Source organism: Pseudoliparis swirei, chromosome 1 (genome assembly GCF_029220125.1).
Source record: "Pseudoliparis swirei isolate HS2019 ecotype Mariana Trench chromosome 1, NWPU_hadal_v1, whole genome shotgun sequence".
NCBI lineage: Eukaryota > Metazoa > Chordata > Actinopteri > Perciformes > Liparidae > Pseudoliparis > Pseudoliparis swirei.
In genome coordinates, this window is record NC_079388.1 from 6,686,121 (window position 1) to 6,711,669 (window position 25,549).

The 25,549-nt window shown below is 44.4% G+C and overlaps 3 protein-coding genes across 9 annotated transcripts; 1 reads left to right on the forward strand and 2 right to left on the reverse strand.

The window, feature by feature from the left end:
* Positions 1-32: 32 nt before the first annotated feature.
* Positions 33-15,942, reverse strand: ehmt2 (euchromatic histone-lysine N-methyltransferase 2). 4 transcript variants are annotated; one of them, XM_056422092.1, is made up of 28 exons: positions 15,901-15,942; positions 13,460-13,529; positions 13,197-13,358; positions 11,025-11,323; positions 10,735-10,798; positions 10,523-10,605; positions 10,286-10,423; positions 10,089-10,160; positions 9,340-9,460; positions 8,344-8,430; positions 7,917-8,053; positions 7,685-7,828; positions 7,264-7,586; positions 6,936-7,166; positions 6,540-6,622; positions 6,278-6,384; positions 4,978-5,100; positions 4,788-4,889; positions 4,547-4,651; positions 4,146-4,318; positions 3,865-4,032; positions 3,596-3,740; positions 3,416-3,493; positions 2,945-3,060; positions 2,695-2,781; positions 2,528-2,606; positions 1,002-1,177; positions 33-729 (listed from the first exon to the last, which is right to left on the reverse strand). In XM_056422092.1, exons 1-28 carry the CDS (start codon positions 15,925-15,927, stop codon positions 549-551), a joined length of 3,681 nt encoding a protein of 1,226 aa, XP_056278067.1. In that variant the 5' UTR covers positions 15,928-15,942; the 3' UTR covers positions 33-548. The 4 variants fall into 4 exon arrangements, with proteins under 4 accessions (XP_056278067.1, XP_056277911.1, XP_056277900.1 ...); XM_056421936.1 differs by lacking the exon at positions 15,901-15,942 and adding an exon at positions 13,866-15,742 and having other exon boundaries at positions 8,344-8,427; XM_056421925.1 differs by lacking the exon at positions 15,901-15,942 and adding an exon at positions 13,866-15,739.
* Positions 15,943-16,054: 112 nt separating this feature from the next.
* Positions 16,055-21,837, forward strand: LOC130199012 (zinc finger and BTB domain-containing protein 12-like). Of its 3 annotated transcripts, none has more exons than XM_056422290.1 (5): positions 16,055-16,319; positions 17,647-17,872; positions 17,993-18,187; positions 18,472-18,669; positions 19,679-21,837. In XM_056422290.1, the coding sequence occupies exons 2-5, from the start codon at positions 17,669-17,671 to the stop codon at positions 20,810-20,812; spliced, it is 1,731 nt and encodes a 576-aa protein (XP_056278265.1). In that variant the 5' UTR covers positions 16,055-16,319; positions 17,647-17,668; the 3' UTR covers positions 20,813-21,837. The 3 variants fall into 3 exon arrangements, with proteins under 3 accessions (XP_056278265.1, XP_056278181.1, XP_056278335.1); XM_056422206.1 differs by having other exon boundaries at positions 17,664-17,872; XM_056422360.1 differs by having other exon boundaries at positions 16,056-16,319; positions 17,664-17,872; positions 19,697-21,837.
* A 264-nt stretch (positions 21,838-22,101) lies between these two features.
* Positions 22,102-25,447, reverse strand: nelfe (negative elongation factor complex member E). 2 transcript variants are annotated; one of them, XM_056422486.1, is made up of 11 exons: positions 25,416-25,447; positions 25,072-25,157; positions 24,792-24,861; positions 24,526-24,671; positions 24,364-24,438; positions 23,975-24,012; positions 23,548-23,843; positions 23,234-23,378; positions 23,035-23,089; positions 22,452-22,554; positions 22,102-22,369 (listed from the first exon to the last, which is right to left on the reverse strand). In XM_056422486.1, the coding sequence occupies exons 2-11, from the start codon at positions 25,144-25,146 to the stop codon at positions 22,293-22,295; spliced, it is 1,080 nt and encodes a 359-aa protein (XP_056278461.1). In that variant the 5' UTR covers positions 25,147-25,157; positions 25,416-25,447; the 3' UTR covers positions 22,102-22,292. The 2 variants fall into 2 exon arrangements, with proteins under 2 accessions (XP_056278461.1, XP_056278537.1); XM_056422562.1 differs by having other exon boundaries at positions 25,425-25,438.
* Positions 25,448-25,549: the final 102 nt, after the last annotated feature.

Genomic DNA, 25,549 nt, shown 5'->3' on the forward strand with positions numbered 1-25,549 from the left:
TGAGACACAGAAAAAGAAAATGGCACACTTAATACAAGAGCCCAAAGATCAACTCATGAGCTAATTTATTACACTAAATGTGATAAAGAAAACAATGCGTATAAAAATAAAGAAAATAACGCTGACAATGATACAAAAACAATGATATACACAGGTCCTCATTGAGTCCAGTGCGGGCTTAGGGTGGACCCAATGCTGGACTGTGTCATAAATGCTTTACGTTTGTTGGCACAACAGAAAACAGATATGTTTGACATGATGTTACATGATGGCAGACTACGAATGCACAAACTTCATGTGCCAAGAAAAACAGACAGTGATATATACAGTAGACATACTGTATGTACAGCATCACACAGTTTAAAACATTCGTTTTCCATTTCCTCTACCACAGGGTACATGATCAACAAGAAAAATAAGGACATTTCAAGAAAATGGCACCAAACACAGAATGTAGAAGATGTTAAAACCCTCAACGTATACTTCTATTGCCATTGTGCACATGTGAAATGGAGGAGGTCTATCTGAAGCCCCCTTTTGTAAGTGTTTTAAGAGTTTCCCAGCATGGTCATCCCACAGTCTGCTCCCGATTCTGGGCAGGCCTCCAGTCGAGCCAGTCTGTTCTGCTCCAAGGCGATGGCTTCGGCCGAGTGCTTGCATTTCTCTGATCCACACTGACATGTGAAATACTTGCTCTTAATGTCCCAAAAGCGGTCTCCATAGTCGAATCTAATGGAAAAAGACAAGTTAAAAGTTCTTAATCACGGTTTACGGCCGAATGGGGCTTCAGGCGGATATGTTGACAAATAAAATGCCTACAATCTCAATATGAATAAAGTCTCTATTAATAATAAGACGATGCAATGAAAATGATAATTCTAGATGAGAGGATCTGGAAATACAAATGTGAGCGAGACTGAAAGAATTTGAGAAAAAGAAAAGAGCGTGGGATTGGAAAGGAGGGGTAAAGTAATGAGCTCTGAGCAGGTGGAACTTCTCACCCCAGCTCTTGTCCGCTGTGGATGTCTCTGGAGCTGAAGAAGGCGATGCGGGGAAACCTCAGGTCCTGGTGCAGCATGAACACGCGTACCGGGATGAGGTTTGGGTCACACAGGTGGTTGATGAAGCGGCTGATGTTGCCATAGTACCGGGCATCAATACAGTACACCTCCCCGTCCTTTAAAAAAACAACAACAAAACGTTTGATCCCGATTCACACAGATTGTGCATCATAAACCAATATTTATAATGAAGTCATTGTAATGCATTAGTAAGCACAAGTTGATTTCATGACAAGTTTGACTTGTTCTTCCTGTCATTGTTTCATCGATGCTGTGTGATTGAAGTGTGTCAAAACTTATTGGATGGATTGCCATGATTAGTTTCTACATTCTCTAGAAATAAAGAACTATTATATTTCAATGGTGCCCCACATTCACGTCCCCCTCAGGGTAGCTGTAACAACATCAGGTCAAAATGTTAAATTTGTCCGATACTTTGGTTCAAATACCTGTAGAACAACTACAATTGTAACTAGAACAGACACTCGGTAGAGCGCATACCTTCGCATATCACAAGATTGGGCATTGAATTATGAACATTTTGCCATTAGTTGCATGCCTTGACCTTTGACCCGATCGATCCCAAAATCTAATCAAATGGTCCCCGGATAATAACCAATCATCCCACCAAATTTCATGCGATTCAAGAAGATGTTGACCTTTTCATGACCTTGACCTTGACATTTGACCCCAAAATCTAATCAAATGGTCCCCGGATAATAACCAATCATCCCACCAAATTTCATGCGATTCGGTTTAATACTTTTTGAGTTACGCGAGGAACACGCATACAAATAAATAAATAAATACACGGCGATCAAAACATAACCTTCCGCATTTTCAATGTGAAGGTAAAGATGAACCCTGCTACACGTCAGCATGGTGCATTGTCAGTGTGAGCGTGGTGGCATGCTAATGTTAGAATTTAGCTTGAAGCACCAGTGTCCTAGGATACAAAAAGACAGATTGGCCTGTAGAAATGCACCACATTTCCCATTTTAATGAAGGAAAATTCCCAAAATGTGTAATCTGCATATGTATAAAATCTCCCTCAAAACACAGAGAAAGAGCAACCGACTGCCGTGTGTGGATGCAGTGCAGTACTTCACAACATGAAAAAAGTCTGATTAAGCAAATACGATTTAACTCGAGGCACACTATAAAAAAAGAAAAGAACGATCGTAAAAGGAAGGCAAAGTCCATTTTGTCTCGAAATTTAGGTGATTGGTCTGTAGTTGTTGAAATTATAACTGCGGTACAAGTTTTTTTCAACGCTGAGCCTTGAATCGAAAATGTTACCTGAAAAGCGTCTGTAACCTAGAACACAAGAAGGTGTTTTGTCCAGTACTGCGGATGTGGGTGTATTTTGTTAACCGACTGCATGGGTTAAGTTTGGGCCATTTATTTACCTTATTAGCTGATTTTTATTTGTTATACAGGAAATAAGTCATCTCTTATTTTTTCACCTTGTTGTCCAGGTCAAACAAGTAGGAGTCGTCTTCTCTAACATCTGCCTCTGCGTCAGAGATGAGCTCCCCGACGTATCTGTGTGGGCGGAGGAAAGAAGCTCAATGTCTGACCTCTGACCCTCCATATAAATGAGTCGTGTGGCCTGCGGCCGGTCCGCTCTTACTCGCAGATGAAGCTCCCTTGTGGAATATCCTGCAGAGCTCGAACTCCCCAGCCCATCTTCTCTGTCCTGTAGAGCTGAAGACGCACTCTGAGGGGAGAACAAGTACATGATGAGGGTTCCTACCCCAGGCCATATGGCTGAAGCCTTCCAGCCAATACCTTCACAAGGTAACCAAGTAGGTCGTTTGAGTGAAAAATGAGTGAAATCTATTTTGCTGGTGGAGATTTTATGTTCATTTTAGGATTCTTACTTGATGCCTGCCTGTACCACTCTGTTCTTGCACGTCCGGTAACAGGAACATGCCATGTTGCATTCAAATATAAGTGGGGGTTCAATTTTGTTGAATTCCTGGAGCAGCCGCTGGTCCTAGAATGAAATAATACAAGTTTCACTCCGTTAGTTTCTCATGTTACAAATGAATCCGAGTCATTGAACTCATGGATCTCCCTGACTTCCAAACAAAACCATTGTAACAGGCCTGCTGCAGCACCAAGGATCAGCGAGGTTTGGTGAGACATCTTTATTCAGCAGCGCTGACTGATTGCAAATCACCAGCAGCCGAGGCCAAATTAGCGATAGCTGCCACAACCATATTTGAATTTCTGCTAATCCTTTAAAATTAATTAATTTAGTAATGCCGCAATATTTTTGATTAAATAAGGAAGGTTTATTTTTAACGAGCAGATTAGCATGCCGATGTGGCTGAAACATTTCCACTTACCTTGTCGTACCAGCAGCGGATACTGAGCTGTCCACACAGGCAGTTGCTGGACGAGCAGTCGTCAGAGCAGCTACAGTGCTGAAGTAAAGAGAGTTAAAAAGGCATCAGATGTGCATGAAAGAGAATAATGAAATAAAACAATGATAATGAAATAAAACAAGAGCCTGACTCGTATTTTACCTGTAAGTGTGTAATATTGCGGTCGATGTTCATTGCTGAAGTTTCACAGTTTTCTGAGACATATTTGTAGTCTGAAGGACAGACCTCGTCGTCCACTGCGTTCACGCAGGGTATCGGCACGTTCTCATAGCCCTGCGCTATGTCACTGGGAGAAAGGAAGGAGTTCAGTCAGCTAACCATCAGGAACAAAACAGAGGGTGGATATCTGGTTAAGAGGAATAAGTTCATCCATTGGAGAGAAGTCTCCATTAAAATGACGCGACCGCTACCTGCTGATGATTCTCTCAGTGCGAAGCATGCGATTGGTTATTCCCCTTCTCAGCTTCCTGTTGATCTGGAGTGCCACCCACACCGGCGTGTCGACCCGTGCCAGGCTGAGGGGCGTGTCTCCTTCCCTGTTCACGATGTCAATGTCTGCACCTCTGGACAGGAACAACCTGCAGAGACGAGAGACGCTTGTGTTTGGAGGTATGTGGTGGAGCGAACGCGAAGGACGCACGCGACTCGTTCATGAAATCGAGGCCGCGGCTCGCGATTGACGTCGACTCACGTAACACACTCCAGGAAGCCTTCTCTAGCGGCGATGTGGAGCGGCGTGTCTCCGTGCATGTTAACCGAGGCGAGGGAGCAGCCAGAGTTCAACACCAGCTCGGCTATATCCACGTTGCCTGCATACGCCGCCCAGTGGAGACACACGTTCAGCTCCTGAAGGGAGGGATGGGACTGTTTAAAGTAATAACCTGAAATATTTTCATGCAACTACATCCATTTTGCCCCCGTCATTCCTTCTTACGGGGAAATATAGCCGAGATGTGTAAAAACAAAGTTGAAAAAATAATGGATGGTTTCAGAAACACAGAAACACAGACACACAGACACACTTTTGCAAAAAGATACATTTTCCATGTACCACAATTTGCAAAACTCAAGAGTTAGCTAGTAGAAACTTACCTTATCACTAATAGTGACATCAGCGCCTCTGTTCAGCAGCACTTTTATCACATCTACATGTTTGTGCTCCGCAGACCAGATGATCGGCGTCCAGCCGCCGTTGTCCTGAAACAAACAGGCAGGAAGAATCGGAATCTGGCTGCACCGGCCTTATATCGAACACCTCTGGTTAGACACATCTGAAGCACAAACTGACTTTATTTTATTTGTGGCCCTGAAAGATCGTCTCTCCTTTCCTCACCTGTGCGTTAACATCAACCTGCCCCGTTTCTAAAAGCATGTTGACAATTTCCAGGTTTCCCAGCTTGGCTGCGTGATGGAGACCAGTATATCCGTCCTCCTCCTGAGGACAGAAATAAAGACTGAAGTCCAAATCAACCAAGCGCCTGAAAGTTCACATTTACGATTTGGATTTTGGCACAAACACTTACAACATGATAGACAGTGGCACTGCTCTGGATCAGGTAATGAGCCACCTCAATGTGATTGTTGATGATCGCTTCCAACAGAGGGGTCCTACGGTCTTTGTCCTGGGCATCCACTTGGGCACCGGCCTGTCAGCATACAATCAAATATATTCCGTAATCTCAGGCATGAATCCAGGAGACTCTAAATAAATACACAATCTGTGTTTCAAGTTGCATTTTCCCGAACATAATATCAGCAGTGATCCTAAATGCAAGTATTGTAGCGTCTTACAGTTCCAGTTCATCCTTCCTGAAACACCAGACGGTGCGTAGCACTGGATGTCTTCCATCTCACACGCAGGTCGAGTCTTAACAACAAAGTCACCCGTGACCTCAGATGACACCAGCCTGCTAGAGCTTTATCAGGCGCGTTCCCCCCCTCACACCTTTTTTCATCCCTACATCCGAAGAATATCTGAGGGAGTTGAATGCATGCTGGAGAGACGCCAGCGCTCTCTCCCGTCTTACGTTAGATGGCCGAACCCTGGCGCCATTAAGGACGTGGCAAAAGGTCCTCAATGGCGACTATTGCGTCCCTCATAGTTTCCCAGAGGTTGGGCATAGCATCTGGGGTCTCTTCGGCAGAGCAAGGGTGGATCTCTTGCCTAAGAGCGGAGATGTCGGCCCACCGTTGCCACGGGTTCTCCTTGAGAGAGAGTACCGGTCCTCTTGGTCAAGATGCCCTGGCTCACACGTGGCCAGAGGGTCTTCTTCATGCTACCCTCCCCCCATTTCCTCTGATCTTGCCAACTACTCCTCAGGCCATTCCATACAGAGCGAACGTCTGTGCTCTGCCATCGGGACTAAGGGGCCATTCTACTCAGAGTCTTTCCACCCTGAGAGGTGTGCCTGTGGAGGATACATGTGCTGCAGCCTCAGGGGCATCACAGGGCACATTCACCTCATACGAGGTGGGTTCCTTGGGATTCCTCGTGACTCTGTTGCTACAAGCCTCTGGCGGTCAGGAAGGATGAAATACAATGAAAGTCACGGGTGTAACTATGGTTCTATGAACCCTGGATGACCGCCAGATTTCTTGGTCGCTCGGAATCTCGCGAGAAGATTCCGTAGGACTGACCTCAGGATGACGGCGGAACTTATACCCAGCTGGAGTCATCTGAGGTCACAGGTGACTCGACCTCTGTGTGAGCGAGACGGATGATACACTGCTCCGTAACTTTCGACACAGACTGTTCACACTATTTTATATTGTGTTACGCACAGAAAAGACGGATGCTTTTTGATGATTGTCTCATTGTCTCACCTGAACAAGAATGTAGCAGACTTCCAGCAAACCTCTCTGAGCTGCAGCATGTAGAGCCGAGCGGCGGTTCTGAGAGTCGGGCTGGTATGTTGGGTCTATGCCCTCCACTGTGATGAACACACAAATACAGTTTTAAATACACAAATATTGTACAAATGCATCATGAGCTCATCTTGAGATTAGAGGAAATGCACTTTCTTTTACAAAATGGAAAACAAGCTTTTTACCGACGAGACCAAATGAAAAGTGGCAGTCCACTCACTCAGCATGAGCAGGACTCTCTGCACCTCTCCTTGCTTGGCCGCAGGGTAAAGCTGGCGGGGGTGGAACCTCAGTTTCTTCCTCCTGGCAAATAAAAAAACAGGATGTTGGTCTAAACTATATTTCAGCCACTCGAGGCAGTACTGTATCGTCAATAATGTCCTGTTCAAGGGTTTGCTGCCCGTCGGGACTAACAACAGCCTTGAAGCGGACATTATTGACGATACAGTACTGCCTCTTGTACCTTATTGCTTGATTCCGGAGCCTTTGCATTCAAAGCCCCTTTTTAAACAGAGTGCTTAATCTTCTAAACTCTTATGTCTCAATGGTCAGATCTAGTCCACTGCTTAATCCGTTAACCTGCTCTGACTGAACATTGTAAAAATGAAACGCCAACCTCTCAGTGTCCTGTGTGAGAATGGCTTTCTGCAGCGATGCCCTGCTGGGCCCAGGCGGAAGTGCACTCGGGCTGATGGGTTTCCCATTTGGCATACAGAGAGAGGGCCCCACGCTGTCCACTCCCTCCTCTGCTGGCGGGATGGTGGCCACCGTTGCGGCAGAGCCGACAGGCTGCGGGGGCTGCTGCTCCACCGCCAGCGTCACCAAGCCATGACTATGCATACGTGCGCTGGAAGAGGCAAGCGAAGGAGAGCGCAGGTGTGAAAAATACAATATTCTATATTTTATCGGAGCCAATTATTCCCTCACACGCCATCCAATCCTACCTGACAGGTCGCTCGGGCATCTTCCCGTCCTTCATCCCTCCCGTTGAGGCCGTGAGGGAGGGCGCTGTGGGGACAGAGGGCGGCAGAGACGGGGTGGTCGTGGAGGAGGCCGACATGGTGACGACGGTGGTTGCGGAGGCCGTGGCCGAGCTGAAGCAGGGGATGGTGACCTCCTGGGCCTCGGAGGCATCTTCGCCGCAGTGGGGACAGAAAAGCATCCCGCCTCCGTTTGCTCTGCTGCGCCCGCTGCCCAGCACCGTCACACAACCCCGGTGGAAACGGTGAGCGATGCGCTGGTCCGGGCAGCACTCGAGAAATGTGCCCTGAAAGAGAAGAAAGTAGGATATCAGGAAGGAGAAACGGGAGAAGGTAGGATACAGAAGAGGAGCAGGTAGGAGAGTCGCTGGTTTAAACCCCTTACCGCTATGCAGAAGTATCCACACCCAGGACAGCAGTGGTGTTTGACCATGTGTGATCGATGGACTTCGCAAAGCACCATGAGGGACACCCGACTGGACGGACGCATGGTCTCTCCTTTTATCGTCCGATCGGTACAAGCCCTCAGCTGACAAGCGGAGAAGAGACACGATTACACAGTTGGCGATGTGGCCTGAAAGGAAAGCTGCTGCTGCCCACATCTGCAAAGGACAAACCTCTCCATTGATGCTCTCGGTGGCCATACACTGTCTGCTGACGCGGTGGCTGGTGCTGTCGACTCGAGGAGCCTCCATCCTGCAGCTGCAGAGAGGAAGCTCCTCCAGCCGCTCTGTGTCTCCTGCATCACTTCCTTCTGTAGAGGGGGGAGAACCGCACATTTGGTATGACGTTCATTTATGGTCTTGAGGCTTTTTCCATTTAATAAGGTGTTTGATACAAAATGACACGAGCATATCTTTTGCCTCCACGTGACTCTCAAAATACAAACTATGCCTTTAAGAAGAAAAATATATATATTTTAACTGTGCCAAAACCTCTCTTTCTTTGAAGGACTGTGGCTTTTTTTCATACCACGATGACGGAGATATTTTCTTTTTCTTCAGATTTTCACCCATTTCATATTACAGAGAAAGACGAACCCACCGTGATGAGGAGAAAGTGTCAGACTGTCAGCAGCAGCGATGTCCAGAGCACCCAGGGGAACCTCTGTGTACTCAGTGGGCCTCTCTACTGAGAACAAATAAAATGAAAAAGTATGAGCAAGACCGAAACCAGTTGGAAAAATATGCAGTTCATTGAGATACAAATGCGTACGATATCTTTTGACGATATCGTACTATCGTCAAAAGTATTTTTCCACAGAAAATGCCTATTCACCCCCCTCAATCAGTAGCTAACTACTTGTTAAAGGTATCTTTCGCATCTATACCAGCCTTGAGTGACAGGTTTTCATCAGCTTTGCACATCTGGACACTGCATCCTGCCCATATTCTTCCTTGCAACACGATAGTAAACAACAATTTCAATCTTTTCACAAATTCTCAATTTTCTAACTCTGTATTTCCTCCACCTGGTCTCCCTCGAGTGCATTTCTTTTTTCTTCGACATACATAAACATCTTTTCTTTACCATATTCTTTGACGATTGACCTAACTGTACTCCGAGGGATTTTCAGCGACTTGGAAATTTTCTTGTTTCCTTTCCCTGACTGGTACTTTTCAATCTTCTTCCAAATGTATTTGGGGTGTTTCCTAATTTTCATACTGTATTTTATGGCTGGAGATTGACAAAGCAATGGCTGGGGTTTCCAAACAGGAAGAGGATTTGAGCTTAAGTCCCTTGTCCCACCTTAATTAGACACAGGTGATCTTCATTCAGCTGATTACGTGATCCCTAACTTTCTGCACCAGGGACGATCTAAGTGGGTCATAGTATAGGGGGTGAACGCTCGTACAATGTTTGTTTTATTATTGTATTTAATTCTGATTTATTTGTAGAAATTTTGTTTCGCCTTCAAATTAAAAAGCTGTTTCTTTAAAAATTAAAAATAAACATTACATCTAACATGTTCAATCTTCAATGTTGTTAAGGAGACACGATTCCCCCCCCAGAAAAAACTCCCTTGTTAATGTCACTCACCTTCCACCGTCTCCACCACATCGGCTGTGTTTCTCTCCTTTTCCTGGTCTGACTGCGGCCAAAAAGACTCCTCGCTCTCATTTCTACTTTTGACGGCTCCTTTTGTTTTGCACTCTGAACTCTGCAAGGGAGAAATTCTGTCTGAATATAAAAATGTGATGTTTGTGAACGGTGGAAAAAAAGACAACTGGCGATTTTAGGATTTAAAAAAGGGGTTGGATGTGGCAATTTTGACGTATCCTGCTGAGCATGTAGCAGTATGGCGTAATGATTGTATTGTGAGGGTGCACAATGATTGTATTGTGAGGGTGCACAGGGATGCGTGCTCACTTTTTTCTCCCCGTTAAAGGTTTTATTTGGGGAAGTTTTTCCTAAACCGATGTGAGGTCCCTGATGACAGAGGATGTCGCATGTGTACAGATTGTAAAGCCCCTGATGCAAAATTGCAATTTGTGATTTTGGGCTATACAAAATGAATTGAACTCCATGAAACACATTCCTGCCACTGTTTTACTGCTATTCTGCAGAAAACAAAGCCACAATATTAAATAAATTATTTCCGGCTTTGGAAATGCATGCAACTTGTTTGTTGACCTTCCATACATTAGTCATTTGGGGGTAACACTGTATGTCAACTTAAGTATTTAAATATGAACAAAATACTTTTTGACTGTAGATTTGAGCTAAAGATGGCTATAAAAAAGTAGGAGTATTGTGTTGTATTGTGCAAGTAAAATAGAATCACTCACATGATCTGACATGTTCACTGATCCCTCTATGTCTTGTTTGTGCTTTCTTGCTTCTGCCACACCATCCTCAAACTATAGAAGACATGAATTGACAAGTGAAACACGATTACCAAGCAGAACTATACTTGATAATATGTGCATCTGCTGACGGTGAACGATCACTTTTAGTGGACAATAAGTAAATCCAAGCATCACACCTTTTCTGAATCTTGAGCGGACGGACTGGAAATCTGAATATCTGTTACATCCTCCTCTGACTTCCCCACACTGCTGTTGTTTTTCTCTGATGTGATATTGGTGACAGAGTCCACCTTTTTATGGAACACTGGTTCTCCCTGGGTTTTGATTAAAAAACCACAACATTGACATCAATCCTGTGACATGTAAATAGATTAGTCAATGTGAATTATAGACCTGAAAAAAAAAAATCTTACCACAGTTTGAGCATTTTCTGGAACGGTCTCTGACGTCTCAGGTGTTCCATCGGATAACTGACCCAGTTTCCTCCTTTTTGCAACTATTCAAAACATGACAACAGAGGGAATCTTAACTTATACCAGACATACTAACTCATTTTTATTCATAGTAATTTGATTATTTCATACAGGTAAACATTAATTAGTGTGAATATTCCCTAGCTACTAACCAGTTTCAGAATCTAAGGATCCTGAAGGCGTCACAGGTGCGACAGGTGTCTCAACTTGGCTTATCTGTAAAAGAAAAAAAGGGAGTGGCTCAAATGGTCCTGAAAAAGTTGCAAATAACTGAGCCTCTACTATACAGTGTGCATTTTGTCAGTGGCTGAAGTACTTCTACATATTTTAGAACGCACTTTTAAGAGTGTTACTTAAATCAAGAATAAAAAGCTATTCAATGTCAGATTCCAAACACTGGAACAAAAATCCTCTCATCCAACCACTTGGTGTTTGGACTCACCTGCCCCGGTGGAGGCCTGTTCATGGTCTTGCGGGCCCGGTGGATCTTGGTTGGGGCAAGGGAGACAGAAGGAGACGAAGAAGCTGTGGCGGAAGACGAAGACAAAGAGGACGAGGAAGACGAGGAGGAGCATGAGGGGGAGAAGGAGAAGGAGGAAGGAGCAGGTGCCAGGACGGATTTGCTACTGCTGGGTCCAGAAACACTCATCTTTGCTCGGCCAGGAGACAACATTGTAGACGTGGAAGGAGAGGAGGAATACGAAGAGGAGGACACAGATGAAATGGATTTTGCTGCATGTCCTGTAAGAGGGATGTAAAAGCAATTACTTTATTCAAGGACCATTTTAAAGCTTATCAATTTGTATTAGTATCACATTCAATCTGACACGAACAAAGCTTTTTCTTTTTAACATGTTCCTTTTTCTCCGCAAAGACAAATCATAGATCAAATCACAGTAATTTTAGATGGGTTATTTACAGTGCATCCGGAAAGTATTCACAGCGCTTCATTTTTTCCACATTTTGTTATGTTACAGCCTTATTCCAAAATGGATTAAATTCATTATTTTCCTCAACATTCTACACAAAAAAACCCATAATGACAAAGTGACAACTGTTTTTTGCAAATTTTTGCACATTTATTAAAAATATAGAACGAAAACATAACATGTACATAAGTATTCACAGCCTTTGCTCAATACTTTGTTGAAGCACCTTTGGCAGCAATTACAGCCTCAAGTCTTCTTGGGTATGATTCCACAAGCGTGGCACACCTATTTCTGGGCAGTTTCTCACATTCTTCTTTGCAGAACCTCTCAAGTTCCATCAGGTTGGATGGGGGGCGTCGGTGCACAGCCATTTTCAGATCTCTCCAGAGATGTTCAATCGGGTTCAAGTCAGGGCTCTGGCTGGGCCACTCAAGGACATTCAGAGTCGTCCCGAAGCCACTCCTTTGTTCTCTTGGCTGTGTGCTTCGGGTCGTTGTCCTGTTGGAAGATGAACCGTCGCCCCAGTCTGAGGTCCAGAGCGCTTTGGAGCATGTTTTCATCGAGGATGTCTCTGTACATTGCTGCATTCAACTTTCCCTCAATCCTGATTAGTCTCCCAGTTCCTCCCGCTGAAAAACATCCCCACAGCATGATGCTGCCACCACCATGCTTCACTGTAGGGATGGTGTTGGCCAGGTGAGGAGCAGTGCCTGGTTTCCTCCAGACATGACGCTTGGCATTCAGGCCAAAGAGTTCAATCTTTGTTTCATCAGACCAGAGAATTTTGTTTCTCATGGTCTGAGAGTCCTTCAGGTGCTTTTTTGCAAACTCTAGGCGGGCTGTCATGTGCTTTTTACTGAGGAGTGGCTTCCGTCTGGCCACTCTACCAAACAGGCCTGATTTGTGGAGTGCTGCAGAGATGGTTGTCCTTCTGGAAGGTTCTCCTCTCTTCATAGAACAACGCTGGAGCTCTGTCAGAGTGACCATCGGGTTCCTGGTCACCTCCCTGACTAAGGCCCTTCTCCCCCGATCGCTCAGTCTGGCTGGGCGGCCAACTCTAGGAAGAGTCCTGGTGGTTCCAAACTTCTTCCATGTCCGGATGATGGAGGCCACTGTGCTCATTGGGACTTTCAATGCTGCAGAAATCTTTCTGTACCTTTCGCCAGATATGTGCCTCGATACAATTCTGTCTCGGAGGTCTATAGATAATTCCTTGAACTTCATGTCTTGGTTTATGCTCTGATATGCACTGTCAACTGTGATACCTTATATAGACAGGTGTGTGCCTTTCTCAATCATGTCCAATCAACTGAATTTAGCACAGGTGGACTCCAATCAAACATCTCAAGGATGATCGGTGGAAACAGGATGCACCTGAGCTAAATTTTGAGTGTCATGGCAAAGGCTGTGAATACTTATGTACATGTTATGTTCTCGTTCTTTATTTTTAACAGATTTGCAAAAATTAGCAAAAAACAGTTTTCACTTTGTCATTATGGGTTGTTGTGTGTAGAATGTTGAGGAAAATAATGAATTTAATCCATTTTGGAATAAGGCTGTAACATAACAAAATGTGGAAAAAGTGAAGCGCTGTGAATACTTTCCGGATGCACTGTATGTATATTAAAAATGAAAATTACTGTTTCAATAATATCAAGGAAAGCTGACTCGATCCAAAGTCATACCTGCTGCTGGTTTGGTTGGGGAGGAGGCAGGTGACCATTTCACTCCCTCCTCTCCAGCACTTAAAGCCTCCTTCCCAGGCTGCTGTGATGACAGCATTGATGACATACCACTCATGGGTTCTGTCTTCTTGGCAACGGCAGCTGTGGTGGATGCTGCATTATCTGGAAAAGTAGTAATAGGAAAAATAATATACTCGTTCTGTTTATTTGTGTCGCAAAAAGACTCTGTTGTCAAACATGAGTACATCTCGCTGGAGATATACCTTCCTTTACTTGACTTGGTCCGGCTAACGACTCAGCTCGCGTCTCTGTGTCATTTCGTCCAGGAGGCTCCTGGCAAAGAAAAAACAGAAGAAACAAGTCAGAAAATATTAATCGTAGTCCTTGGAAATAAAGCAATTGATATTCAGGGTTACAAACCACTGAATCTATTTAATCATTGCACTGCACATTATTGCTGGTCAAACCGCCACAAAAATGTTAAAAAATATAGCAATAGTTATGTAAATCAGGCATGAAAACGGGTCAGGGGTGAAAAAGGTGAGCGCGCATCGATGTTGGACGTTGTATGATAATCTATAGGTCCTCCATTCTGACACCAAGTCAGTGATCGGGCCCTATAATAATAGTAATATTGTGTATAATATGGTCATTCATGAACCAACTTACTTTTTTTGTTGTTGGCGTGAACAAGTCTTTAAATCTTGTGCTCTGCTGAGCCATGAGTCTGTTCCTCGAGTCTGTTCTGCCTTTACCTGGTTGTCACGATCTTCTATACCATACCTGCCATAAATATCATGATACTGATACAATACCATAAAAACGATACTGGTATATTGATCTATAATAGTAATAAATAAAATATCTGTATGGTTCACTTTTTACCAACTTTTTCAACACTTAACAAATGGCAGTATTATTAGTATTAGCCTACAAGATATTAATGAAACTACATGGAGCCATGATAGCATTGATTATACACTGAGGCCGTTAGTCTGTATCTGACCAGAGGATACAGAGTTCATCAGGATGAGCAGCTGTAGAGTTACAGAAATTTACAGACTGAACTTAAATATTTCACTTCTGGCATCTTTTTTTATTTTTATTTTTAAAGCCGAAAATTCCGCCACTTAACGCACTCGCTGAGCGCTGCGCAGTGTGCGCAGACAGCTTGACACGGAGCAGCGCGTGCGCTCTGATCCCGCGCTCTTTTAATGAAGTATCATGCTAAAAATATGCTAAATCACATCGCTCTTAACGTACGGGTACTTTGTTAGTATCGCTACACCGTGCAGCGTGACAGCAGCAGATGTAGCGGGCTAACATTCAAGCTAACCTAAACCACCAAACGCTGAAGACATCTTGACGCTGATTGGCCGAGACGCGACACGTCCCATCAAAGATGTTTTATTGCGAAGAGCAACACTCCACATTTTCTCCGTGTCCCACTCCAATCTCAGAAACGCCGGCCGGCCAATTGACCCCCCCCCCCAAACAAAAACTCTTCGGATCTACAAGATTCACGTAAGTCACCTATTTTGGTTTCAAAACGGCGAATTTCGCCGAAAGGTGAGGGATTCTCATGCCTGGTAAATAGTTCTGTAAATGTAATGTCGACGTGAACTGGACATCCCAAACTTGTGCCACCCCAAGATTGGCAGTGTCATTGTGTTTGTTTTGTACCAGGTAAGAGAGAGATACATGAATTTAATGTGTTCTTTATCACTGACTTGCCAATAAGTAATACAACAATTAACAGGATTACCATCTTGTCATAAACAAATACATTTTGTTTTGCTGATCTGAAAACTCAAAACAAAGCTGTCAACCTATGAGGTATCTGGTCAACATCATAATAAACAAGCCGTTTTTACGGATATTTTGCACACTATATTAGACAAATGCTGCCAGTAAAAACATATTTATCATGAAACATAACTCAGTGGTGCAGGTAAATCCGCACGACATACAACATACTCAATATGTAATTAACGATGTGGGGTGATCAGACATACGCACATCAAATACCTTTAATGTCAATAAAGATCAAGTAAACGTGCTTTGTTTATATCTACCAATGCGTTCAGGACCTTTAATTTCCGCCTTCTTCGTTCCAAAATAAACCCTTCGACCAATGACTGGTCCCCTCTGTTGTTACGTCGACTGCCGCCATCAGTCAATCAATTCATGCCTTTTACACAATTCAAAGCAACAGCAGTGCGTGAAATGAAGCGGATTTCACACACTGAATGCTTAAAGCCCCACTCTTTCGCTGGAATTGTCTGATTACTATTCAAGTGTACAAACAAGGGCAGTTTGTGTCAGCGTTAGCTTTAAAAACCGGTCTAGATTTAGCATACCACTTACACAATACAATACGAAAACCGCAAAACGCCATGAAAGCAACGCAATACGACAGGCCTCGAGTTAAAGCTCAATGGATCGTGAAAATAATAAAAACATGAACAACATTTGAGCAATTTAACGTGAGTCCATACACAACTGTTACAGGCTAATGCACAGCTAGCAGTGTAGCACAGCTTGCAACAAAGAGCTCCTACAATCGACCAGCAAATGCGATTTGCATTCTGGGAGATTGCAGGTTGAGTGGCGTGTTTTGTGTTTGTATGGCAATGCGTTTAAACGTGGTTAAACTAACGTAAAATCCATTATTCTTCGGGTTTTGTTGCAGAGGGTTTCCTACCTTCATCGTTGTCTCAGACGCCGACATGTTTCGCGAGGCGCATCAACGTAACGTGCCGCGTCTCGGCCCTGAGCCCCGCCCCCTGGGTGCACTGATTTCAATACAACTGATCAGTGGTCAGCGTACTCCGAGTTCACTACTAACTAGTAAGAGAAGCTTCCCACAAAAACCGACTCAGAGTCAGTTTAGTGGTGAGAGGCGAGCGGCGTGTATTTGTTGCCAAGAGATGCGGTCCTCCAGAAAGAGAGGCCAAAAGTAATCAGAAATCGAGGCAGTATCGTTAGCTTGTGGCAGTTTGGATGAGGAACTACAGCCCATGATCAACGGCTGTCCTGCTCGAACACACCCAGAGCTGCTTCTTGTTTTCCTGTTTTTTTAAAGAAAGGCCAGAAGATATTCACGAAAAGGAAAAAGCAGAGGTGAGGGTCGGCACAGTTTTACGGTAACTCGGGAGCTTGTGGGTGTTTCTATGGTCTTTAGCAGAAAGACGACGCTGGGAAGCTAACTAACGGCTAACGGTAGCTAACATCCAGACAAGCTAAATAACGTCCATCCGGAAGGAAAGGAAGAACACAATTGTGTTGTGATCGATTTGAACTTCGTACGGAAGTCGACGTACGTTAAATAATCGTGTTTTTATATCATAGACTTCTCTCAAGTTCCTCTATTGGTCTGAAGCTCCCCTCGCGTGCACACGCACGCTAGCTAACGTCCATCAAGTCAACACTGACGACTAGTCGATATAATGTCGATATAGGCTTAGTAGTGCGAGACGATACCCTCAGGTCTCCTGTGTTGAATTACAGTTCTACAACATGTAGTCAGTAATGCATTCAGATGCAGCTCAACTGTGTCTTTACGTGGTCATTATTACTGGAATGTAAAATTACCAATAACTGGTTATTTGTTGTTCCACTGTCATAACATTTACAGACCTCATCACACACAAAGCAGCACATGTAGGTGATTTACTTATAGTGGTAAAACAACATTATGCATATCACATCATTATTAATGTTGAATATATATATTTGAGATATTTCATTTTCATCAGTTTGCTCAACTCGACTGTAATCCACAATTTGGGCTATGCATGTAAACCAGCAAGATGATGTTTTAGTATTTTGGGATGTGATTTTTTCTTGAAGCAGGGAAAGGGTGCAACTAACGTTTATTTTCATCACAGATTAGGTTATTCATTTCCTTCATCTAGGAATTAATTAGAAAACCATGACATGTTTGTCAGCCCATTTTCCTTCAATTATCTGACCAACTGTCCACAATATATATAAACTCAGTTTACCATCATTTATGACACAGTATTACAGCGAATCCTCACAAATGTGAAGGTGATTGATTGCCAAATGGTTTCCGATTATTATATGTGCCGACAAAATATTTTACCTCTATGCTCCAATTGAGTGTTTTCAAATGTATCGATAATTGATCAGCCCCCAGGAAACTAATTGATCCATAAAATAAAAATGGAAGAAAACTAGCTTGCTAGTTTTTTTTATGCTCCAAGTATTTTTCTCGAATTGTACCTGCCTACACGTAAACCGCTTCTGTCTGCCTTCCCCGTCACTCTACAGTGCGACCATAAATTCACTTGGCGCTCCACAGGAGATCTCAGATCGCCTTCTGGTTCAGACCAGGTTACCATGATGTAGCCGTTCTTGAACAAACAGTTTTTTTTGTTTGATTTTTTATTTATTTAAAGTGAGTTTTTTGCACTGAATATATTAGTCCCCACTTCTCTTCAGACAAGATGGAGAGGCTGTGTTTCCGGTTACCGGGCCACGGGGACACGACCCTTAAGCACCTGAATACACTGAGGTCCCGCCAGCACTTCTGCGACATCACCATTGTGACCAGCGACAACCTGACATTCAAAGGACATAAGGTGGTGCTGGCTGCCTGCTCGCCCTTCTTGAGGGACCAGTTCCTCCTCAACCCGTCCCCAAAGCTTCAGGTAGGCACATATCAACACACAAAGTCCCGCTGTCAGCACTTTTGTCATGTTTTCTATGCCGCTCTCTTTGCTGACTAAAACGATGCTCCTTTATGTTGTTTGTCTCACATTTTTCCCCAGGTGTCGATGCTGTACAGCTCCACGGTGGTGTGTGATCTGCTTCAGTCGTGTTACACTGGCGTCCTGCAGTTTAACCCAGAGGAGATTGTCAACTACCTAACTGCTGCCAGCTACCTACAGATGGAGCATATTGTGGAGCGCTGCCGAGGGGCACTGAAGAAGTACATGCATGTAAAAACCCCCAGTTCACCGAAGGTAAGTAATCCCAAACTATTATTTTAAATGGCTATCATATTCATTTGTAGTTGAGTTAATAGATATGCTGTACAGTCATGAAAAAATGCCCTGTTCAAGTCAATCAATTGAATAAAAAAAAATAATGTGACAAACTCTTATGCTATTATTCCAATTCGATCCTACGTTTTTGTAGTTTGCGATGGAAGTAACTTTCAGTTCTACATTTTGCAAATACAGAAATGCATCTCTGCATCTCTGCTCTTGCATTGCCTGTAGTTTTTTACAATCTTTCCTTCCTCTAGATGACTTCAGAGGAGAGTCAGGCTCGACTGCTGATTGGCAGCATTCATCCGGTGAGCTCTCCTCCCTCCAACCGGCCCTCCCCTGTGCACTCACACAGCCCTGTGGTGCGCTCAGCGGAGGACGACGACGACCTGTCTGCCCAGGACGGCAGTCAACACCATAATGGAAGTCCCATGATGGATGAGCGATGCATTAAGGTTTGTGTGTGACAAGTGGTGCCTTGTTTAATCTACATTAAAATGTACGAATATACATTGTTCCCCCATCATAACAATAATATCTACTTTATTCAGAAAGCACTTCTCGAAAAGATACATTTGCAAAGGGCTCCAAATGAAAGCAAAAAGCATAAATGATTTAAATTACAAGAATAATTTAAATGTATAACAGCATGAAGAGGTTAAACATTCAGGAGCATACAAAAACAAGAAGATGAAAACATGGTTTCCAATGAAGAAGAGTGATTGAAAAGACACTGATTAATTTCACTGATATCGTTTGGGTAATGTATCATGTCGCCAACAATTATTTGATAGCCAGACGCACATTTTTTTCTTTCGTTTTCCAAGAAGCTTATGTGCACATCTCTGGTAAACGCATAACAACAAGTGATGTTTAAGCATCATTCTGAATAGAGAAACTCAGTTTTACAGATCTGTTCCAATCCAAAAAGTTGTATGAGTGTTATATAATGTCTTTGGGCGAGGAGAGCCCTGTTGGTGTTTATTCACAGCAACAAAAGTGAGCAGTTTAAGATGGTTTAGGATCCTAAATCATGTCTAGCCAAACCCCCCATGGCCAAAGAGCTCCTTCCTTTGTTCCTTTATGACTTTTATACGAAGCATTAAGTGGTCCCGGGAGATGGTCAGTGAAGTGTAATAAAGGAGGGTCCTTGCAAAGGACAGGACAACAGGATGAAAGGGGGAAGACGATAACGGAGCACAGGCATGACTAGGGATAATAACATTTGTCTTTGAAAACGGTCCACATAAGAGCACCGTGTCAGAAGTAGCATTATATTTAACTTCTCAAACGTAAGGATTTTCTCTGTTGTATATCTGTATTTTTATTTCTTGAGGAGTTTCTGACTGTAGGTTGGACAGAACAATTTTTGGGAACTTCAGCAAATGGGCAGACTTTTACATTTTATTTAAAGATATTGCCTCGACTGAACCAATCTTTGACAGCACTACACGCTTTGCTCAGTCTTCGTTTCTGTCGCAGGTAAATGCATCCAGCGAGGAGGAAGCAGCCAGACAGGACAACTGTGATGTGTACCGAGTGTACGTCAATGAAGAAGAGTGGATCAATAGGGCCGCGGAGATGGAGAGAGGAGATCCGTCTTATGAATTTCCGGATTACCCGGAGACAGACGGTGTCGTGATGGGAGGAGAAGGGAGTGATTACGACTTCAATCCAAAAGAAGAGGACCTCAGTATGGGGGGACTTTCAGTGGAGGGGCTTTCCGCATTCAGGCGCAGGCTACCCAACCCTAAAATTGTCCGCGGCAGAGGGAGAGGGAGGGGCAGGGGGCGGGGCTTTAAGAGGAAGCAGTTGGTGTCATCACAGGAAAAAAGACCCCCGGGCATGGCTAACCACCAGGATTTGTGGTACCTGGCGACTTCAGGGATGGGTGCGGGTTTAGGCTTGGACTACAGCCAAGAGGGGCTCAAGACGGAAAACTACATCTCGGTCGAACCCCCCAAGTTGGAGTTCGGCATGGACGACCCGCACGGAGTAAAGGTCACTTCCATGGACGGCGACGGTTTAAGCCACTCCGCCCTGGAAGAATCCGGTTGCGACGCCGGCGAGGGGAGCTCGGGTCTGACGACGGTTGGAACAAACGAGGGGGGGGACGAGTCCGTCCCCGTGGTGGGGTCCACTTCAAGTGTGACTGGGCCTGTAATCTGCGAGCACTGCGGCATGACGTTCCCCTCCGTCCACTCTCTCGCGGTCCACTCACGCTCCACTCACCTGCTGTACACCTGTCCCTGCTGCGGCAAACACTTCCACCACTCTGCCAACCTCAACCGGCACATGGCCGTGCACCGGGGCACCGGCAAAACCCACCAGTGCCCCCTGTGCTACAAGACGTTCACCCAGAAATCCACCCTGATAGACCACATGAACCTCCACAGCGGCGAGCGACCGCACCGCTGCGCATACTGCCACGCCCGCTTCGCCCACAGGCCCGCCTTGCGGCGCCACCTGAAGGAACAACACGGCAAAACCACGGGGCAGAACTCGCTGCACGAGCAGGAGGAGAGGGAGAGAGAGGAGGCGAGTAGGAGAATAAGGGAGGAAGAGCAGGAATGCCTGGTTACTGAACAGGAGTCATAGCCACGTGTCTAAAAGCTCCTCAGACCCTGCAGCGCCCTGCATCCAGTGGGGAGGTCAGTCCGTGGATCTTAAAGGGACAGTGTAGGATTTAGTGGCATCTACTGGTGTGGTTGCAGATTGCAACCAACTGAGGACCCCTCCGCTCACACCGGCCTTTCCACGACCGCGGTAACGTGAGGCGCAGAGTGCAAGACCGCGGTCAGACGCCATCCATAGCATAACAACTACTTTAGGAGCAAAGCCAGTCAGGTGGCGGCCGGTAGCGCGGTTTGGCATTCTTGAGGCTCACGTTACTTGCAGTTCCACAAGCAGGTCGGAGAACTACGGTGGCCTTCAGGTAACAAAAGACAAACACACGAAGGCTCTCGCTGGAGGTTTGACTCTGTGCTGCTGCAGAAACGTGGCGAAGCAACACCGAACCCTATTTAGAAATGAAGGACTCATTCTAGGATGACAAAAAGACTGATTATGTCTCGGGGTGTTATACACTGATAAACAGTATTGAGTAGTCCATTTCTGCCAAAAAATCCCCCAAAATACTCCACACTGTACATTTTTAAGCGTGTGGTGGAAACTGAGGCCTTTATAATTACAGACTGTGAAAATACGTCCTTTCATATGAAAATGTTTCCAATTTGCATAGAAATACATTCTGATGGATGTGTGTGAACATGGCTGAGTCCTCCACCCTCTCTCACGGAGGCAAAGGGCCTTTTTTGAGGCCAGACATTTTGACTCGCCATTACGAGTATTTCTAGTGACACTAACAATGGCTGTTGTATTAAAGCCAGCGAACGCGACACCAGGACCTGGAAACTGAAGCGGCTGCTGTGGAACTGTGCTTTACATACTGTGAGACGTCAAAATGGCCTCAGTGATAAAAGTCCTGTCGATTTCCATGAACTGTTTCATCAGTTTGACTCGGAACTGTAGCGTTAAACTTTTAACATGTAATACACGTTCAATGCGATGACTGGCCACAGTTCAAAGAAAAGATGGAAAAAAAATAAAAGAATGGGAACGTCTCCTCAGTCCACTCTCAGGTGTGTTTACTGATGTTGAGTAATTAGACTGTGAAAGTGTCTTCAGGCTTATCTAATGCGACATGTTGCAGAAGTTCAGGTAGTAAGTCGATGTTTTTTTTTTAAGGAGTCTCACTTTGCAAAGTTGGCCTCGGGTCATCCCTGTTTTTCTGTTAAAACAAAATATCTCGAAATGATCCCTCAAGCTTTCCCTCAACTCCCGCTTCCACCGTGTCTCATTGACACAAATGTAAATCTCACTCGAGGTATCAATTCATGAGAACTTTTTATTGAGCTCCAAACAGCATCTCTGGTTTCATGAGCCACGCAGCATCACTCGTCGAACAAGACAACAGATGAGAACACAAACGCGTAAAGCAGCTGGCTAACATTAAAACAAAAAACGTGAATAGCTATATGTAAAAAACAAGAAACGATTTTTTTTCCTCCCTTTTCGGTCACAGGAAAGTATCTTCATTGTACACCACTTGATTCCTCTTGTCCCTGTAGGAGCCTTTTGTGCTGTTCTGCACCGCTGTGAAAGAAGAGAGACATTGCTGAAGGGTAATCCACCTGAGAGCCTGATCAATGTCGAACAACTCGAGCGCCGTGTTTACCCAGTGAAGCCCAGACGGATTTCCCAGTGGCAGCATCCAGCATGGGCTGCTTCCTGGCGATGCTGACTTTAATGTGAACGTCTCCCACCATGGCCCCATTCAGCTGAGAGACAGAAATGGCGAGGTTTTATCTCATAAATACTGGATTAATTGCAAAAGACAGTTCACCGACGACCCACAGGAGGAATCTTGAATAAAACAGCTTCATGGGGATCCTCACCTGTAGATCATACTTAAGTTATGTAATAATTGATCAATAAATCCATTTTATAACTTCCTTCCCTGGATTATTCTACTACCGTAATAATGTATTTGGCAGTTTGTCAATTTTACATGTATACTAGAAATATAAAATATACCTCAGATTGGGATGGAGGTAAAAAAAAAAAAACTCACCTGAAGGTTGCACTGACACATTTTTTCATAAATTTCTACTTTTACCGAGTTGCTGATATTACATGTATATTTTGTTTTAGAATGTTTTGCTGAATCTTGTTTGTTGCTGTGTTTTGGAAGTTTCTGTTTAATTACCAAAGGAAGAAGACCATATGAATAATAAGTTTTAATACAGGATGACACCAACCTCGGCTACAGCCTGGTCTGCAGACTCCATCTTCTCGAAAGTAATGAATGCACAACTAGAAAGGGAGAAAGAAAAGTCAGACAATTAATTTTTAAATTATCATAAAATCAAAGAGAAGCAGAGGAAGACAGCGACACGGTCACAGCAGTCGGTAGAGACGACCGCCGTGTTCACACGGAGTTGGTAAATGATTCCATACTTGCGTGGATTGTCCATGGAGAGGTCGATGACGGTTCCATGTTGAGAGAAAGAAGAGCGCAGGTTGTCCTCGCCGAGCCCAGAGCCGTACACGTACACCGTATTCCCCTTTCGTACCCCTCTCCGCTCCGGGTACGAATCTGACCCTGGGAATGAAAAGCCGAGATACAGAGGCAATATTCATGCATCTGGTCCAGCAAGCACCACCAACACGACGACTACTTCCACATTATGACGTGGCTCCGTGCTGCACGCTTGTCAACTGATAACTGGATCTCGGAATCTTTCAGGGTTTTCCCTCGGTTTGTTACTCACGTCTGAACGGGGCATCTCTTTCTCTTTCTCTTTCCTGTTCCCTGTCGCGCTCTCGATCCGGGTCTCTGCTTCGGTCTCTCTCTCTTTCTCTTTCCGGGTCCCGGTCTCGTTCTCTGTCGCGTTCTCTGTCTCTATCCATTTCCCTTTCCCGGTCCCGGTCTCGGTCTCTTTCCCTGTCTCTTTCCCGCTCTCTATCCGGCTCTCGGTCCCGCTCTTTGTCTCGGTCAACTTCGCGACCGGATGACACGCTGCCTCCCTCCTCCTCATCCCGGTATCGGTCTTTTGAGCTGACAAAGCTGCAGGTGGGGGGGGGGGGGGGGCACAACATTTTAAATGTTGTTACAGCCACAGGTACTCATCGTCATTGGCCTGTAATTGTATTAAGCAGGTCGTTATGCTTATTCATTGTGGTTTTTTGAGACATTACCTCTCGTAAAGAGACTTCCTTTGGGCTCTTTTCACAGACTAGGAGAAACACAAATATGGCAACATCAAAATAAGCTGTACATTTTGTTTTCTATTCGGGTGAAACTTTGACGTGCAAATGTGCACAATATGGAATAGGTGCCTTTTAAACACTAGGAGTCATCATTTATAGAAATGATACGTGAGGTATTTAACTGAGTAGAAAATCCAAACTTGAATGTGATGTGTCCATCAGCTGCCACAGCAAGACGTTCAAATGTGATTATTTGTTCCCAATATTTCAAGATTAGTTGATCCTCGAAAAAGAAACATACAGTAGGAGATGCCAATTGCAACTTAGTGGTCATGTTTTCAGCCGTGTTTTCAACTGTTTATGTTTTATTACTATACCTCAGGTTGTTCTTCATCTGCGGAGACGCTCCTTTGGAATGGTAAGAAAGCAGGAATCTGACCTTTCTCGGGGTCCTGTGGCAGATAGAGCAACAATTAAAACAGATTAAAGGAGACAAAGCAAGAAAACAGCTGAAAACAGTCGCAGGAATGTCAGCTCACCTTGAGTTTAATTTCCAGCATTCGAGAGCGTTTAAAGCCCGAGTTCTTGTTCTCTGACTTAATGGCACTGATGGCACCCGTCTTGATCAGCATCTTTGCTTGCTCCGTCGCCGTTGCCGTGTCAACAACAGGCTGGTCCGACAAAGCTGTTAGGAAGGACAGTGTGAAGTAGGGATTACTACGTCGGTCTGTTTACATTTGCTTCCTTCAACTACTGTAAACAGGACATATTTATACGTTCAGTCTCAACCATCAAATGCACTCACTCCGTTTTAATCCACTCTGGTTTGTCTGGTTGGTTGAATTCTGCTTCTTCAAGGCAAGCAGCGCCTTTTTCTGAACAGAGGTACAAAAGATGAGTGCCACACATCTATTTACGAAAAATACTTATTTCAATGTGGTCTTCTGTACGGACTTCATTCAACATATGGTGATTACAAAAGATGTGCAACTGTCACACATTGATGCTTCACTGCATTTTAAAAATAATTATTGTGACTACCACCGTTTTAAAAAGGATGAAACAGCAACGGTCCAGTTATTTACCTTTTTCCTGAGTTTAGCATATTTCTTCTGCAGAGCCTCTTCTTCCTCCGTCAGTGAACTTGGAAACACTACCATGGTGAAAACGGCTGCAAGACCGAGAACTGCATTAACAGCTGGTAACAAATACAGTGGTAATAACACAAAATAGGCATTCAACGTGTACTTTTATCGCGTTCACCGTTGCTAGCCTGTGTCGGCTAATAAGGTCTCCAAACACGAGTTAGTACATTCAGAACACATACAAGTGAACTATCGGCCGGTCAAAATTATAACAAAACAATGCGTGGTCTCCTAAATGTACTTTGTATAACCGTTATTAGCTTTTATCGAAAGCGTTCACTCACCAAACTCACACAGAGGCGTCTCAACAAAAACACTGACGCGTGTCTATGACGTAGAAACTGCGTGTCGCGTTCACGCTTCTTTTTCTTTTTGTCAACAACAAAAACATTTAGTTTTAGCAACGCACGCAAAACCA

Bases quoted from the DNA above. Each gene is read 5' to 3' on its own strand.
- ehmt2 (XM_056421925.1), bottom strand. From the start codon at position 13,919: ATGGCTCAGCAGAGCACAAGATTTAAAGACTTGTTCACGCCAACAACA. The intron at 8,054-8,343 runs GTGGGTTCGTCT...CCCCCTCTACAG, and splicing joins GACACTTTCTCCTCATCACG to AAGGAAGTGATGCAGGAGAC. The intron at 7,829-7,916 runs GTTTGTCCTTTG...TCCGCTTGTCAG, and splicing joins CCGAGAGCATCAATGGAGAG to CTGAGGGCTTGTACCGATCG.
- LOC130199012 (XM_056422290.1), top strand. From the start codon at position 17,669: ATGGAGAGGCTGTGTTTCCGGTTACCGGGCCACGGGGACACGACCCTT. The intron at 17,873-17,992 runs GTAGGCACATAT...ATTTTTCCCCAG, and splicing joins ACCCGTCCCCAAAGCTTCAG to GTGTCGATGCTGTACAGCTC. The intron at 18,188-18,471 runs GTAAGTAATCCC...TCCTTCCTCTAG, and splicing joins AAACCCCCAGTTCACCGAAG to ATGACTTCAGAGGAGAGTCA.
- nelfe (XM_056422486.1), bottom strand. From the start codon at position 25,146: ATGGTAGTGTTTCCAAGTTCACTGACGGAGGAAGAAGAGGCTCTGCAG. The intron at 24,439-24,525 runs GTGAGCTGACAT...TATCTGCCACAG, and splicing joins TGCTGGAAATTAAACTCAAG to GACCCCGAGAAAGGTCAGAT. The intron at 24,013-24,363 runs GTATAGTAATAA...TGTTTCTCCTAG, and splicing joins CAGATGAAGAACAACCTGAG to TCTGTGAAAAGAGCCCAAAG.